Below are 18005 nucleotides of genomic sequence, written 5' to 3'. Positions count from 1 at the left end.
CAGCATTTTTGAGATCCTTTGAGGCTACAGTGGAAGCAGGAGGTGGAAAAGTCAAGCTCTGAAGGGGGAAGTACTTCTGTCCACAGAAATGTTCTGGTGGATCAAAACTATAAGTGCCATCAAGTTGCAAACAACTTATGGCAACCCTAGCAAGGGACTTTCAAGGCAAGTGAGAAGCAGTGTTCCCTATAAGCTGTGTGAGTGAGGGGCTGCTCACTGACACAGAAAGCAATTTGGAGCTGCACAGGGTCTTGCACTGCCCATTGCCCATTTTAAGCCAGTTTGGTGTAGTGGTTAAGTGTGCGGACTCTTATCTGGGAGAACCGGGTTTGATTCCCCACTCCTCCACTTGCACCTGCTGGAATGGCCTTGGGTCAGCCATAGCTCTGGAAGAGGTTGTCCTTGAAAGGGCAGCTGCTGTGAGAGCCCTCTCCAGCCCCACCCACCTCACAGGGTGTCTGTTGTGGGGGAGGAAGATAAAGGAGATTGTGAGCCGCTCTGAGACTCTTCGGAGTGGAGGGCGGGATATAAATCCAATATCATCATCTTCTATCTTCTTAAGATAACAGCAGTTATATTCTGCTCAGGAGGTGAACTGTTCCACTCCGGAGGAGAAAAAATTAGAGGGAACATTGTTGAGAAGCCAAGGTGGTTTGCCATTGCCTTCCTATGCAGAGGCTTCCTTGGTGGTTTCCCATCCAAGTATCAACTTTGCTTAGCTTCCGAGACCTGATGAGAACAGGCTATACCATGATGTCTTCCCTCCAGATCAAACCACACTCTTGTTAAAAAGAAAAAAAACCCACATGCACACAAATTACTCAGTGGTGTGTACATAGAACATAGCCTGTGGTACATGATGGTTAAAAGAAACAACAGGTGTCAAGAAGAGTCATCTCTTATGCCATTTCCTATTGTGGCTGTATATCTCATGGCAAACAAATGACTATATGACGAATTGGTTACAGATGTCCTTGAGGAAAAATGAGAATTATAATACAAGATACAATTGGAAGTCCTTTCTATATTTAAAGGACAATTCCACCTATTTTTTTCTTAATCACAAATCCAAAGAACTGCATGAAGAACATTTTCCCCCTTCCCCCCCATCCAGCTCTTTGCACCATCCAAAAAGCTACTTGGGAGTCAGGGAACCCTCATGAACACCACAGAATGCACTATAGAAGGCTGTAGCTCAAATGGGAGGAGACCGCTTTGCCTCATTCAAACAGAAATGACTTTGGTTTATATAACTTAATCCAACCCTATCTCAGGTCAGGTCTGTTTGTGCCAAGCATTCAAAGTTTTCATTTTCTTTCCCAGTGTTGCATAATTGAATGCCACACAACATAACTAAAACACTCAGAATTCAAAAGAAAATGCTCACACAGCAGAAGGTACCAGTGCTTAACATCAGTTTTACCTTAACAAAAAGCAATGCTTTGTCACCAGCTTCAGATGATAATTACAGCAAGAAACAGAGTGAAAATAACAAACACGTGTCAGAATGGAATAAGAAGCAAAGGGACTTGTACATAATATTTGTATATTCAAAATTCCATAGAAGAGAACACATCTCCGGCACAAGCAACTCATTAGTTCTAAGAACTCCTCACTCCTTGTTCAAGCACAATGTTCAGCCACTCTTCATGGACTGAACCAAACAGCTTAACTTTGGATTCCAGGAGCATCCTTGACCTTTGGTCCCCATCTCAAGCAACTGTTTAAGACCCAGCAAAGCCTTATGTTTCCTTTGCTGATTCAACCAGTCTAGGACTGCTCTTTGGGTTAAGTTCAAGACCACTTTTTAAATCATGTTTAATACAATCGATACTTTCATTGTCAAAGAAATCCAGCAACTGACAAATAGGAGTAAATACAAGACAGGAAGGAAGACATTTTGGGAATATGTCTAGTTCTTTATTGATATGCTGTTTTAAATACTGCATTAAAAAGTTAATATAACGGTTTTTAAAAAGCTTAAGTGAGCTAGCTTTACATTTTGTGCGCCTCACTGGGTTAACCTTTTGACAAAATTTCTCTCATATAGAGAAATATATTCAAAGAACATCAAGACAGGTGGGGTTACACAGTCCTTCATGTCACATGCTATGACTCTAGTCCCTTTGTTCATCCCCCAGTTTTCACAATGCTCATCCACTGTTGGTTTGTTAGAATCCAAGCAGTTCATTTTCTTTCATTTCCATTGTTTCATTCAGACTGACCATGACTACAAACCCTCAAAAAAGAATGCTGCCAGGACAAGGCAATCTTCATACCTTATGAAGCAGCAGTCTGCCCCATGACTTTCATCAGTATCTTGGGCTTATTATGAGTACTAAGTTATAAGATATTATTAATCACTACCTGGTCAGGGTACATTGCATACACTTGCATTCTGGGTGAAAATATTTCCACTGATATACTGAACTTTGTGCTTCACAAAAAGTTGCAACTTTAATGCAGATTACTTTGTACTGAATGTACTGGCATGGATTACTTTTGTATGGTATACTAGGGTGAGCTATACCTACATAATGTTGACAGAATTTCATGGGCAACTAAATTAACTGTTAAGATTTTACATATAAGTGTATGCATGAGAAATCACACTTTCAACCAGATGGATACAAGATTCATGCATATCATTAGTGTTTGTCATCCAGCTACATGCCATCTCTGTCATGTTCTAATGGGCTTCAGGATCCCTGTATCTATCTGTTTTAGGGTATGACTGAGAGCAGAGAAGGAGGCAGCAAAATGGGTTAGAGCTTCCCCATACCTTTGACTATCATCTTCCTGCTCAAACTCATCTGCATTCAATCCCTCCCACATGCTATGGAGTTTTAAGTCATGCTCTGATTTGCAGCTTTCCATCACACATTTCCAAAGCTCCTTTTTTAAGGAAAAGGGGGTATCTGCGCTTCTAATACATGCCACTAGGTTTTCATGCCCCTAGTTTGGATAGGGAGAAAGATAAATCCCAAGCTACAAACCGTTTTTCCTGAGTTGTCCTCTATTCAGTTTCTCTATATTGTAGTTTCCTGTACTTTTGAGTGTTTAACTATTCTGCCAAAATTACTTAGAAGATGCAAATGGATCAGAATATTTGTGTTAATGCTTAGTTGCCCTGTCCACAAGCCTGGAAACTTTGGTTAACTGGGCTCTGCTAAATTGTACATCACCCAGAAGAACATGTTTCCAGAAGTGAGTGTGTGTGTGTGTGTGTATTTAAAGTGGTGTATTCTGATTTTGTTCTTCTGCCAATATTAGCAGCAAATCATAGCTGATACTCTGTTTTGAAGAGGGTAAGTACATAATATAACAGAAGACTTAATGATATGTCACATATTGACCTTTCAAAAGCAAAACAACACCCCCTCACTTAAAATATCACACATTTAATGCTTTAATGCAGAGCACCTAGAACTGCCACTTCTGACAAACCCTCACACATTTAGACGCTTATTTTGGCTATTTTTTTTTTAAATAAGACTTAAAAGGAAATGGCAAAAAGGATAATCTCAAAATACAGCAACATTTGCATTGTGCTTTTTGGAGCCACTTACACAAACAGGGTTTTTGATAAATATACTGACAAAAAAAGTATTTTTAAAAATTCAATATCAAAGCAACATGAAAGATATGATCATCATATGGCTCAGGTGTTTACAAATTATCTTTTATGCATTAAAAATTAAAAGTATAAAGAAAGAAAAACGTCTCTACTTGGAGTTTCTTTAAAAAATTTATTACAAGTAGTAAATAATAAAGGTTAAATATTCACCTAGGAAGCCAGACAGGATATAAAATCCAATTTGAAACTGGAGACATTTAAAGAGCAATAATACTGAGGTGGTTTAGTGTGACCAAGTAGAAAAGTGATCTACATTTTTTTTGTCATGGCAAAACTACAGATCTATTGAACAGTAGTATTAGAATCTATCATAGAAGACATTCCACATCTATTGCTGTGTTTAATATTTCAGCACATTGGACAGCAGCATTCTGAAGGCAAAATTCCCAGAACTGTTTCCTTGCTCTGGTCAGTCTGACTGTCATCTATGGCCCCCAGAAGCAAAACAAAATGTAAAACTGCATACATCCTAAGGTCTTGTTCCTTCAAGAAGCAGGCAACTTCCTGATAACAATACTAACAGTTGTTAACTGACTATGAGCTCAGTATCTTCTTCATCCAACATGAAGTCTCTCCAGTAAATGAATCAAATCTCAAAGTTAGATGATCCCCATCAGTTTCTTCAAGGATGTGCTTCTCTTTAATTCCCCTCTATTGGTTCTTCTTGGAAATCCATTTTTACGGTTCTAAATGCTTTTTAAGAGTCTGTTAACCTAAAGTTCTCTGGCATTGTCTACAAGCTGATATGGAAGTTTAAATGAACTGCTTCTTGTTCCACACAGTCCCATTTAAAATACCTCTTAAGCATGCACTATGTTGATGTTTTCCTATGCTGGGTTCAACAAAGTGTGTATCTGGATTCCTTCCTCCTGATGTGTTCCTAGAGTGTTCGTGGAAAGGATGGGTTTTGCCTTATTATCCATTCTGCATGGGGATTCACGTGGTACAGATCTAAGAGATATGTGTCTGGGTCCAGGCAATGCTCACCTGTTGGAGGAAAACATACTTTGAATTATTTGGAAAGCTGGAAGCTGAGCAAGGCATCCTGTACCTAGCAATGTCTGAATTGCTTTCAATTTTTTCCACCTTCCATAGAAATACATTACTGTGGAATTTAAGTGAAGAAAAAAAGAGGATCAACATGAACAGTTTTAGACACAGTCCTCCAAACTCTTCACACTTTGCTCTGCACCAGTTTGGGCAGCTGTTGGAGGACACCAAGATACGGACTCCTAATGAAGCCAGATCAGGTTCTGGAAGGATTTGTGAAGGCAAGAAATGGACATGAGAGCTATATCCTAAGTATGTCTTCTTAAGAGTCAAAAACAAATATAATGAAGCCGACAGATCTGTTAGTCTGTGAAAGTAAATTGCAAATGCAGTCACAATTAAAAATCAGAACTACACAGGAAAGGAAGAAGACATCTGAATATCCAAACACATAAAGTTTCCATTCAGCACTGGTCTATCGCGGTCCACATTATATTGCTCTCATTGGCAGCAGCTCTCCAGGGTCTCAGGCAGAAGTCTTTTATACCACCTATTACCTGATCTTTTTGAACCGGAGATTGAACCTGGGGGCTTCTGCAAACAAAGTAAATGCTTTACCACTCAGTAAGTCTACCTAATTACTTTTAACCCTTCAAGCTTACTTGCTTTTGCTAACTGAAATCAGACTTCATGCATGGATATGGTAGTAGCTTTAAAGGAAAAAGACATGCCATTTTAAAATCTATTATTTTTCCTTTATGTTAACGGTGCAGGAAGCCTAGTTTTGATTAACAAATTAAGTAAGGGTTGCCCTGGCCTGACAGCCCAGGCAAGCCCAATTTTGTAGGCTAAGCAGAGTTTACTGTAGTTCGAACTTAGATGGGAGACTGTCTTTGAAATACTGAGGCAGGGTGCAGGCTTATTCAGCCAGCTCCCTGAATATATATTCCAGGCTCCCAGTAGAGATCAGTCACCAGAGGTCAACATGACTTCCAGGTGCAGACACACACACACAAAGCACCCCCCCCCCAAAAAAAAAAGAGTTGAAGGGAACAATGCCCTTTCTTCTCACATGGCCCTGATTTGAATCATGGCTGCATGTGTGTACAACTTACATTTTACATATCAATTGAGATCTGTGATATTAGTCACATTTGTTTTGACCATCAGGTATGCCATATTCTGGTTACTTCTGTGGGAAAAAACAGTAAGCCCTAGAAATATGGTCATACTGACAAGCAATGAAATTGTTGAAACTGAGGCTCTTGTTCACAAATTTGTCTTCTTGGGGGGGGGGGGGGAACAGTGATGAGTAGCAGAATACCCACCCAACCACCCTCAATTCCTGCACCATTTAAAAACATTTCATAGGGTTTAAAATATTATTGAGAAGCTCCTGCTGCCCAAGCCTTATCCAAGCAGATTTTTTAAGAAGTGCCAAATGCCAGATAATCTAAGCCCCTCCCCCCATTCCTCCACTTTTAATTAAATTCTTTCCCATTCCTGTGCTGATGAACACAGATTTAAGGGAGAGGGAAGTCATAGCAGGTGGAAGGCCCTCTATGCCCACAGCAATCTTCATGGTCCCAAATCCAAGGTCATTCCCTGGTACTCATCAGGTACATTCCAACAGAAGCAACTCTCGCCTTTAACCATCCAACTGTTCTGTTAACCCGCTAGAATAATGCTGCCCTATTAAAATGCCAGCATCTGAAATCACATACTTATATTGCCACCAACTTCATACAGGAGCAAGTTCATGGACTCCAGTGACCCATTGCTGCAAAAAAGAACACAGTTATAATCAATACCATGGCCAAGATACTCCAGTGTTACAGATATTAATCTGAATTTACAGATGGGCTGGTCTGTCAAGTGAGACTCATTCGTAAATAGGGTACATGCCAATGGTGTTCTGGTGAGCATCCTGACTGGAGGCTTTGGTATAATCATCATGCACAGGAACAGCAGCTAGACCTACAGTCCTCTCTGCTATACAAACATATGCTTGTTGTATACTAGTTTAACAATTGTGGCATACCTAGTGTCCTAGGAATTTTACTTTAGCTAGGCAAGGATGCTGAAAATTCTCTACTAGAATTTTCAATTCTCTAGAAGGGAATCCCGCCCCCCCAAATTCTCCCCCTCCAAGATGTAAGCATCATTATGCCAAGACATGAACTAGCCTGTAACATGCATATACACACCTGACCCCATCCCAAGCATATTCTCTCTGGAAGTGATGAAAGCAATGTCTCTCACCTCTAAAATGCTGCAGATAGACCACACCATGGTAATGGGTCTGTAATTCAGGCAGGAGCCTTGAAGTAAAGAGTACCTATTTCTCCCCCCTTCCCCTGTGGAGGTAGCTCAGAGTCACCCCCGTTTTCACAAAAAGTCAGTTCCCAGGATTTACTAAATTGTCCAGTCATTTGCTGTAAAATAAGCCACCATTCCCACAAGCTCTGGCAAAAGGCTAATTTGTCAAGAGGAAAATAAAAGCACAATGAAGAATCAATATCTAGCAGCAGCACAACTCAGCAAGAATCTAATTCAGGTGATGTTCAACTGTGCCAATGAAAACTGCAGGCCTAAAGTAGAGGTGGGAGCTGTTAATAGAGTATTAGCACTAATGCTTGCAAATCCGCTGCGACATTCCCAATAGTCTCTTCTTTTTAACCTTCTGCTAAGCAGATTTATATTTATTTAACTGAAGAAAGAAACCACCACCCCTTGTGTACAGGTGAACGAATGGTTGTAGAAACAGAATCTCTCTTTCTGAAGCAGACAGTATCCCAGTCACAACTATGAAGCTTGAATGCAGCATAGTTACTCTTTATTTACTCCACTTACATACTACTCTTTCTCCCAAGAGCCCAGAGCTGCTTACATCCAGCTCCCAGGCATGCAATACCCCATTGGCTGAACTGCCTTAGCTGAAGCAGCAGCAGACTCATTACTCTTGTGGAAATGGCTACAAACTTAGATCCAGAATAATGGCTAAAGTGTCAGACTAAGCCCTGGAAGACCCAGGTTCAAGTTCCCAGCCAGCCAAGAAACTCATCAAGAGATCTCACTACAACTATTCTCTCTTGTTCTACACTACATCACAGGGATGTTGTCAGGATAAATGGAGGAGGAGAGAAATCACATGCTGTCCAAATTGCCTCAGAGGAAAGGCAAGATAAAATATGAAAATGTTAAAAGGGGATGAGACAAATTCACAGGAAGATGGGTCTCTCAGCAGTCACAGGCCATAATGAAAGCTCCATGTTCAAACACAGTGTACCTCTGACAACCAGTTGATAGACTGGGCAAACAAGGAAACACAGTGATGGAGTTTGGCTGTCTTTGAAAGAAAAATAGGGTATAAATAAATTTTAATATATAAAATAAGCTACTTTATCATTATAAAACTATAACTATCCAGTGATGGTAAAGTTCAATAACTTGGGAGAAGCCTGTAAATCAGAAGATGGCTTTTCATTCACAGATCTTCATCTAGTAAATATTTTTGCACTCTTTTGAGTGTTTAAAAGGAAAAATATTCCAAGGCAGTGGTGCCAATGATTCATTCCAGCCTTACTCTGCCCTCAAGAACAGGACAGTCCTCTGGTTTCTACAGATAAAAATTCCTGGACATGTCACCAAATACATCAGCATTTGTGTTCAGTTTGAAGGCGGAAATTGTAGGTTTTATCACAAGTCAGATCAAGAAATTAAAAGACAAACCAACATTTTCAGAACTGTCCTGCAAAACCTTAAATGTCACGAAACCTAGTGAGTTGTATCAACAGTAGAAAAAAAATCCCGAAGAATGTCAGACACAACCTCTATGCATGTTCTGCCTATTAAATCGCTTCCGGCTTATGATGACCCTATAAATTAATGACCTCCAAAATATTCTATCTAATATTCTTGTTCAGAACTTGCAGACTGTGACCTCCTTGGTTGAGTCCATCCATCTCATGTTGGGTCTTCCTCTTTTCCTGCTGCCTTTAACTTGTCCAAGCATTATCATCTTTCCCAATAACTCTTGTCTTCTCATAAGGTAACCAAAGTATGGCAGCCTCAGTTAAGTCATCTTAGCTTCAAGGGAAAGTTCAGACTTGCGTTTGTCTGGAACCTATTTGTTTGTCTTCCACAGTATCTGTAAAACTTTCCTCCAACACCACATTCCAAATGAATCAACTTTCTTCCTGTCAGCTTTCTTCATTGTCCAACTTTCACACCTATACACAGTAGTGGAAAATACTATGGTTTGAATTACCTTGATCTTGGTCACCAATGACACTTCCTTACACTTAAGAACCCATTCTGGATCCTTTGTGGCTGTCCTTCCAAGTCTCCATCTTCCTCTGATTTCTTTGTTGCAGTCTCCCTTTTGGTTGATGTTGGAGCCAAGGAATGGAAAATCTTGAACAACTTCAGTTCCATTATCAACATTACAGTTGTGATTTTTTCCAGTAGTCATTACTTTTGTCTTGATGTTCACCATAATCCTGCTTTGGCAGTTTAAGCTTTAACCTGCATCAGTCTTCATTATTTTCAGCTAGTAATGTGGTGTCATCTGTGTCTCTCAAATGGTTAACATTCCTTCCATCAATTTTCTCACCACCTTCATCTAAACCACTCTAGTTTTCCTTCTGATGTGTTCTGTGTATAGGTTGAACAGACAGGGAGATAAAATACATCCTTGTCTGCCACATTTGCCAAGGGGAAACCATTCTGCTTCGTTACAGTCTGTCCTAACGGTCCAGAGTATAGGCTGTGCATCAAAACCATCAGATTTTGTGGCACACCCATTTCTCTTAGAACCAACCATAGCTTTTAATGATCCACAACAGTCAAAAGCATCTCTAAATCCAACTTCCTTCCACAGTCCTTGAAACACAGGGAAAAGCACTTAATTAGGTGAGACAATGGAAGATCCAGCATCATTTTTCTTGGTACATGGCAGGTGTAGAGGGCCCTTATTCAGAATGAGCCTGAAGTGCTGGGAGAGAGTTTTAACTCTTTCCCTGAAAGTTTTCCCCAAATCCAAGTGTTCTTTTCCTATTGAGTTAAACTTTTGAGGGTTTTGCCATCAAAAAAGGAAAGAGACAGTCAAAGATGGTTTTGCCATTGCCTACTTCTGTGCTGTGACCCTGATATTCCTTGGTGGTCTCCTATCCAGGTATTAACCAGGGCTGACCATGCATAGCTTCCACACCTGATAAGAGGGGGCTAGCATGAGGTACCTAGGTCAGAGTGGGTTGAACATGCAGGTTGCTTTCCAAAACCCAGCAAATAGCAGCTCAAGCGGGAGAGGCTTCATGTTAGGAAATACACCCCCCTCCCCTTACTAGTCTGATACAAATAAAAGGATTTGCATGGATGTTACTTAACCAGGAAGAAATGCGCCACAAGTCCACTCAGATTATTCAGTTCCCATCTGCTTAAATTCTTATATCCTCCTCCATCCACACATACTGCTTATTGCTATCCAACCTGATAGCTAAGAACCTCTTCCCAAACCCACTGTCTGCGCCTCTACCTGCCTTGAACAAGGGTCTGAGATGTGGTATAGGAATTTCCTATGTAAACTCCCAAATGAAGTGACAAAAAAGACTAATGCGATGTTGGGGTATATCAACAGAGGCATGACATCCAAACTGCACTATGTCATAGTCTCACTGTACACTGCATTGGTCAGACCACCGGAAGTATTGTATACAATTCTGGAGGCCTCACTTCAAAAAGGATGTGGAAAGAATGGAGTGGATGCAGAGGAGAGCAACGAGGATGGATCAGGGGCCTGGAGACCAAACCCTATGAGGAAAGGCTGAGGGACTTGGGAATATTCAGTCTGGAGAAGAGGAGGTTGAAGGGAGACATGATTGCACTCTAAGAGTTTGAAGAACTGTTACTTAAAGGAGGGCAGGGAGCTGTTCCTGTTGGCAGCAGAGGATAGGACTCACAAAAATAGGTTTTAAGGATGGGAAGGTATCAACTGGATATTAGGAAAACCATAGAATCATGGAGTTGGAAGGGGCCATCTAGTCCAACCCCCCTGCTCAATGCAGGATCAGCACATCCTCAACAAGTAGTTTGTCCAGCCGCTGCCTCGGTAGCTGATTCCACTGTTGAACAATTCTTATTGTAAAAAAGTTTCTAACACAAAACAATAAAGAACCTCTTCAGTCCGAATTAGGTTAAAATTAAATAACTCTGGGGGGAAAGTTTTTTATTTTGGAAAAGAGATTTGTCAGCCAGACATTCTGTTTGCTGCCACTGACAATGGTCATAAATGCTGTATTCCAAAACAGCAGATAAAGGCATAATTTTATGGAAAGGTGACATAGAAGTGATCCAAAATTGTGCTTTTGTTCAGGATCCCTAAAAGGCAAATCTATAGTACAATCCTGGGAACTGATGTTTGATGAGGATGCTTTTGTAAGCAACCCCTCATTCCACCTCCCACAACACTAGCTAGTTTTCAATCAGCACAGCTCTCTTCACTCTGCAGCAGCAGGAAATCAGCACATAAAGCCCAGCTATGTTGGCTTAAAGCTTAGTGACTTTTACCATTTGATGAGATTGACCGCGTTGACAATATTCCAGCCATTCTGACAGAGGTGCTTCTGGAACTGCCTCAGAACATCAGCAGCTTTGGTGCCATTGTTTAAGTGAACCTCCAGAGAGTCCTTCAGGAACAGGGAAGCTTGGACTTTCACTGTTTTGGATGGCTGAAAAATGAAGGAGGTGGCATGAGGGAAAAAATACACACCAGTAAGGGAAGTCAGGAGCATGCACAGATATAATATCATATGGGAAAACCCGGGCACTCGTGCTGAAAGATTCTCATCCCTGAGTATCTGCAATGTGTATGTACCTTCCCTCAGATTCCACATGATAGATGTAAAGTCATGATTAACATCAAATGATTCCTCTCATCATAAAGATGGACATGTGTTTTGAATAGGTTAGAGAAAGATAAGCTGGAGCGCCCCCTGGTGTTTACATATGAGAAAATTCCTTTGTTGCAAGCAAAACTTGCTTGCTTTTAAAGGGGGAAATATATAGATGCTCTTCATTCAGAAAAACAGACAATAGCTAGCTGCTCCAGCTCACCCTGTGCAAAGAACCAAGGGCCTGAGAACATAAAACATCCCAGTGAAAGAAACTCAGGAAAGGACTGAATTTATGAAAACAAAAATATGGGGAAGAATGCCTCACTGCCCTTTGTCTCAACACCAACTTAAGTGTGGACGTTTCCAGTTCCTTCTACTTCACTAGTAGAAGAAAGCACAAGGAACAGACTGGCCATTCCAAGCTTGGTCCAATCACAACTCTGGAAAATATGGGGAAATGAGACTTTAAAAAGGATCTGACTCACACAGCCAACAGCTGTACTTGCTTTTGTTACACAGGCCCTCCTTCATAGCTGGACCCCCTTGTATGTTATTACAACTGCACTATTCCAACACTCGGATGGCTATCAAGTACCTGGATTTGCTCACATCTCCTTTTCTCTTCTGTCCCTCTTTTTTATATATATATGATACATATTGCAATGCAATGGCAGAAAGACAGTATACAAATGTATCAAATAAAATATTTGTATTTGCTTTTGAGCTCTGAGATTTAACAGGACAGTGCTGTAATGAATCCAAATAGAGGGTTGAATCCACCAGAGTGGAGGGGGGGGAGGGAGAGAGAGAGAGAGAGTGAAAACTGCTGACAGAAATCCTTCTGTCTGTGGAAGTGCTCAGTGGGATCCAAGTCAGAGGGTGGAGATCAAAGTAAAGTGCTCTCATTACAATAGAACTCACAACACGCATTTCTACTAGAACATAAAGTAGCAATAAAGCCCAGATAAATGCTGTAACGATGTCATGATTGCTTCTGAAAAAGAATATGTAAATCTGTGACAGCAAATATGTGCGAAGAGCTCAAGGTGCTTCGCATTATCTCAGAACTCCTTATGACACTCCTGTCCAGCTTAGAGTCCCTGGAGATCACCTCAGACTCGCCACATCTTAGACACACATCACTAGAACAGTTAGGAAATTTGCCTCAGTGGCTTGCTAAAGTCAGTTAAGTCAATAAGGTTAGCTCATTCCTGAATTTCAAGTGTGTAAGGGCGTACAGATTTCCTCCCACTAAATCATGACAGTGTTTTCCCAAGAGTATGGGATTCATCAGTAGGTACATGTTGGGACTCAGGAGAAATCCTCAACCTCCAGTTCATGTCCAATTGATCAGTTAGGGCCAAATGACAAGCATTTTAGAAGTTTAGTTATTTAAAAATTGCTGCAAGGCCCCAATTTGGACTGGGAGCATGGCAGCCCCAGGAGCTTTCTCCCACCATGCCTTTTAAAATGTAGAAACAGCCAAAGAGCCAACATGGCAGAAAGGTTAAGAGTGCCAGGACTCTAAACTGTAGAAGCAGGTTTGTTTCCCCACTCCTCCACATGAAGCCAGCTTGGTGACTTTGGGCCAGCCCCAGTTCTCTCAGAACTCTCTCAGCTTCACGTGCCTCATAAGGTGACTATCATGAGGAGAGGAAGGAAGGCAACTGTAATCCATTCTGAAACTTCCTAGAGTAGAAAAAAACAGGGCATAAAAGCCAACTCTTTTTCTTCTTCTCTTCTTCATGGGGAACAAGAGCACCAGGGGCTACTAACGCCACATGCCTGATCCTGATGAGGGCCTCACAGCAATTTTTTTAAAAAACAATCACTTGTAGTTTTGCTTTAAGTCACCAACATTCACATGTGAAACTTTGAAAATGTGCAGGTTTAGCATGTGGCTACCATCAACCTCAGTCCCACCCTTTAATAAAGTAGGGAAGCGATGGTAGTGACAGAAAGTGGGGGACACAGGTGCTCACTCACTTCGGCATGGTTCTTTTCTGCCTTCTCCTTGTCTGTGTGGATCTTCCTTAACAGGTTTTTGATCCTCCTGTCATAGAACTGGTACTTTCTGCTGCTACTCTCATTCAGTTTTCGCACTTGAGCAACCAAGAAAGACGCTACCTAAAAAAAAATTGACAAATTGAAAGAGGTGAGATGGGGTACAAGTTTAACTTATGTTGCAACACGCTCACCACCCTTAAAGAGAATTGTGCTGTGAAACTCTTCTCAAAGTATCCAACAAAGAAAGGGAGGAAAACAGAAGGTATCTATACCAAGGAATAAAAGAAACAGCCTGATTCTGAACAGAGAGGGAGAATACTACTGGCAGGCCAGTGATTTTGTTCCTGCTAAGCCTAGATCTGTTTCAGTACAACTTTACCCACAGCAACACATCCCCATGGGATTGATGCTTTTTTATGCACCACCTCCTCAATCTTTAATTTTAAGGCTCTCCCTACTGTCTCTATGCTCCCTTCAAATGCTCCTCCAAATACTGGGCTTCTTTTTTGCCTCCTGCTTTTTCCTCTTCTCTTTTAAGCTATTTTATCAAAATCTTTGTTCCTTGAGTCCAAACCTTGGTTTCACTGAACTAGAGTGCACTGGCTCCAAGCTTGGACCATGAACCAAAACTCCTTTAGAGGCTTTGTGTTCCTTTGTTTCCAGACTCCTGCCAGCCACCAAGTTACCCACTGGTCACCTGCAACACACCTGCGACCAGTACTCTTTACAGATTTTCACATTTTGCTTTTTTGCGGACACTTAATAGAGACATTAAAAGTGAAGGGTTGGCTTTCTAAAAACAAAAGTTCCCTTTTGATGAACAAATCATATTCTGTTTACAGATGCTAGAAACTCAAACACTCTAAATTTCAGACTCCTTTGGGCCTAACTTACAGTCCAGAGCAAATCCTGATAATGGATCATCATCCGCACAATATCTGCCGCCCCTTCTGCCAGCTGTTTTTCCTTCCCCTCTGGGATCTTGTTCGGCAGCCCCTTGTGCATGAAGAGGTTTGGAGCGATGACTGTGGAAACATTCCAAAGAGACATCTTGTTCTTTTTCTCTCTCGAAACCACCAGCCTCAGGAACTCCAACAGAGCCTGAAAGTAGGGAAAAAAGACATTCATGGTCAAATTTAATAGCAAGTTTTATCTCTTACTTACAAAGGAATCCCCCCCTTCCCTCTGTTCTCCACCATCATGCCATCTCAAGGACAGAATAAGTTCTAGTAGTTTGTACACAATGGATATTCTATTGTACAATCCGTAGTTGACATCTAAAACAATGTTTTATTTATAAAATTTTAACTATATAGACATTATTTATGCAAACTCAGTAACTTAACTGCATATTATACATTACAGATTCCCATGAAGCAGCAAGCTGGCGAAATGCATATGGAATTTGGGGCATTTTAACTGAGTAGTAAGATATGTATTTTACTTTATTTTGCACCGTTTGCCTTGAACTTTTTTTTAAAAAACTCAAATTATTAGCAAGCAACAACTAGTTAACCTCAGCTTTAAAAAAGTATGACAAGATCTTCCCCCAGTCCCCCATGAATATTTGCATCAGCATGAGATTCATGTGCTCTTGCGGTATTACCAGCTCTTGAAAGACTGCAGAACACATGGGACATTAAGAGTGTTCTAGTGTCAGGGCACTAGAACACTCCTTAAAACATACCTCTATGGAGAATTTGTAAAGCTGACCACCCCTATTTGCATAGGCAGCCCTTTATTCAACTGCTATGACAGTGGTGCAATGACCAACCTAACTAAACAGTTTCAATAATGAGCTCAAAGCTGGGCCTGCTTATAATGGGCGACTGATGAGCCTAATTGAAGGTCTCTTAAACTTGCTATGATTATAGTGCTGCAAACAGCCAACATCCACCTGCCCTACTGAATTATAAACATACCTGCTAGGCAGCGTTTTTATGTAGCATGCTTACTCCAAGCCTATTTCCTTGCCTGCATGAACTATGGATCACTAACCTAGTTTGTTTAACAGCTCGCCTCTTGTATCCCACCTATATTCTTTCCCTTGGCTACATCTGCTCAAAACTGACATCCAAGACCAAGCATTTATTCCCCACCTGTGTGCAGGTCTGGCATCTCCCACTGGGCTTGTAGACCCCAGCTGAATAGCCTTCAAGTCATGGGCTATGATCCTCAAGTGGATCACAGATATCTACTTGCTGCCATTAGAAGATTTATTATTTATTTATTTATTTACCTTAAATTTCTATCCTGCCCTCTCTGCAAGTGGTCTCAGGGCAGCTAACAACATTAATATTTACAATTTGAAAACCAGTAAAATACAGTTACAATTTAAAAACCATTATGTGGTGCTGTACCACATAATAGCTTGGCTGAAAAGATAGTTAATAATGAATGATGGTCTATATCTTTATCCATGCTCATACTTTTGCTCATAAATGTTTCTGTATCACCAGGGGATTAAGGGTGGTTCCCAGATCTGGAAAGGCTGAAGACATCTCTGCATGTGTGCATGCATATACTCTACCAATGAGTTTTGGCCACCTTCCCAATTTAGAGACAAAGAAATGGCTTGAGTCACGGCTACCCAAATAGTTACATGATAATGTTTCTAAGATCATGGATTCAGTAGGAGGTGACAGCTTATTACCTTCAGGGTGTTTCGGTTGGGTTCTGGCAAAATCAGAATAAGCAGATTTAGAGCTTGCAACCTCTGTTTCAAGTCTGGGATATCTGTAGTGAAGAGAAGAACCCAAACTATACATCAACATGATTTTTGCTCCTTCAGACAGCTAAACATTCAGCAGTCACAGTAGGGAACTCCAAGAAAAATGCAGGAAGATTTAATTTTAGATTATTAAATTATACGGGCAACACAAAGGAAGAAGAAGAGATTGGATTTATACCCCCACCCTTCACTAGCCAAAAGAGTCTCAGAGCAGCTTACAATCTCTTTTCCCTTCCCTTCCCTTCCCTTCCCCTCCCCTCCCCACAACAGACACCCTGTGAGGTAGGTGGGGCTGAGAGAGCTCTCCCAGAACTGCTCTTGAGCAGAACAGCTGTCTGAGAACTTGTGGCTGACCCAAGGTCACATCAGCAGGTGTATGCGAAGGAGTGCGGAATCAAACCCAGTTCTCCCAGATAAGAGTCCGTACACTTAACCACTGCACCAAACTGGCTCTCGATGATGTTATGTCAGTCAAGCTATTTCTGATGGGACTTTGCTTGTCCAAATCCATCTCCATGAATATAAAGATCTGCTAGTAAGGCAGTATCCCAGTAACAATGTCAGTTCCAGGATTTGGGGGTTACAGTACCCCAAATTCTGGCACCCTTAGCCTGGATGAGGCAGAATATGCTAACTGAGAATTCTCACATGGTCTTCTTGGAGTGAACTACACAAAGTGAGAATGGCAGTCCAGGTAAAGTGAGGTCTTTACTAGTCTAGGTCACTATGGAAGCTTTCCTACACCACAACAACCAAAGCCAGCACTATGCAAGCAAGAAGGTTGATGTATCTCACATTCACTTTCCATAAGATTACAATTATAGGAAGTGAATGTGAGATGCCGCAACCAACTTTCCACTGGTCCATTCAAAATGCATTTGACATGAGTTGACCCGCTACCTTGGGGTGATGTCATCTGTCTTATACCATCTGGGGGATACATGGGAGGAGTTGATGTAATTTGACATCACCATCTGCAGAATTTGAGTTTGTTTTTAAAATGCTATATTTTTAACTTAATAGTTTTTAACAATGCTTAACTCAATGTTTTATTGTGAACTGTGAGCCAGCCTGAACCTGCTTTGGTGGGGAGGGTGGGATATAAATCAAATAAACATACTGAATCAGACCATTGGTCCATCAAGGCCAATACTCAGATTATCAGCAACTCTACAGGGCCTTGGATAGAAGCCTTTCACATCATCTACAATCTGGTCCTTTCAAATGAAGTTGCTGCCATTGTACAAACATTTGTGATTATTTGAGCAGTGAAATGTGCATGGACAGCAGCATGCACAAATGTCTACTGTAAAGGGAGCATCAACTACGTCTCTCTTGCATTCCCTCCCCCCCAATAGAGCTGCTGGTAGAATACTTGTATTAGAAATAATTTACGCAACACCACCTTCACAGTCAGGCAAAGACTTAGACTTGGGTCTCCCCTTTCCACACATCACAATGACCCTCAAATGAGCCATAAAGGTAATCAAAGTGGTCAAGATAACAGAGGGCAGCCTCTATGGCCAAAAGCTCACTTTGCACTGCTGCAAAGGCAGGCAAGTATTCTGCTGTCAGCAGGGGAGTTGGGAGTTCCCGGATGAACCTCTTCAGCAAGCCCGACACGTCATTCTGATGGACTTCATCCCAGTGGAAGAAACCAGAATAAAAGCTGCTTTCTAACTTTTGTTCCAGACTCTAAAGGGAAAAAGGGGGAAGGGGAGAAAGAGAAGAGACCTCCTAGTAGTGA

The 18005-nt window shown here is 41.2% G+C and overlaps 1 protein-coding gene across 1 annotated transcript in view; it reads right to left on the bottom strand.

Moving 5' to 3' along the window:
* Positions 1-3735: 3735 nt before the first annotated feature.
* The window catches only part of ARHGAP40 (Rho GTPase activating protein 40), a 53302-nt gene continuing 39032 nt past the window's right edge, over positions 3736-18005 (bottom strand). The window contains 7 exon segments of the mRNA XM_060230932.1: positions 3736-4624; positions 6352-6407; positions 11195-11355; positions 13507-13647; positions 14422-14628; positions 16181-16263; positions 17794-17953. Of these exon segments, the coding sequence (XP_060086915.1) occupies positions 4518-4624; positions 6352-6407; positions 11195-11355; positions 13507-13647; positions 14422-14628; positions 16181-16263; positions 17794-17953 (915 nt within the window). The 3' untranslated portion in view covers positions 3736-4517.

The sequence above is a fragment of the Heteronotia binoei genome, chromosome 2 (assembly GCF_032191835.1).
Source record: "Heteronotia binoei isolate CCM8104 ecotype False Entrance Well chromosome 2, APGP_CSIRO_Hbin_v1, whole genome shotgun sequence".
Taxonomy (NCBI): Eukaryota; Metazoa; Chordata; class Lepidosauria; order Squamata; family Gekkonidae; genus Heteronotia; species Heteronotia binoei.
Note: the sequence above shows the minus strand (reverse complement) of the source record. Positions and strands in the feature narration are given on the sequence as shown.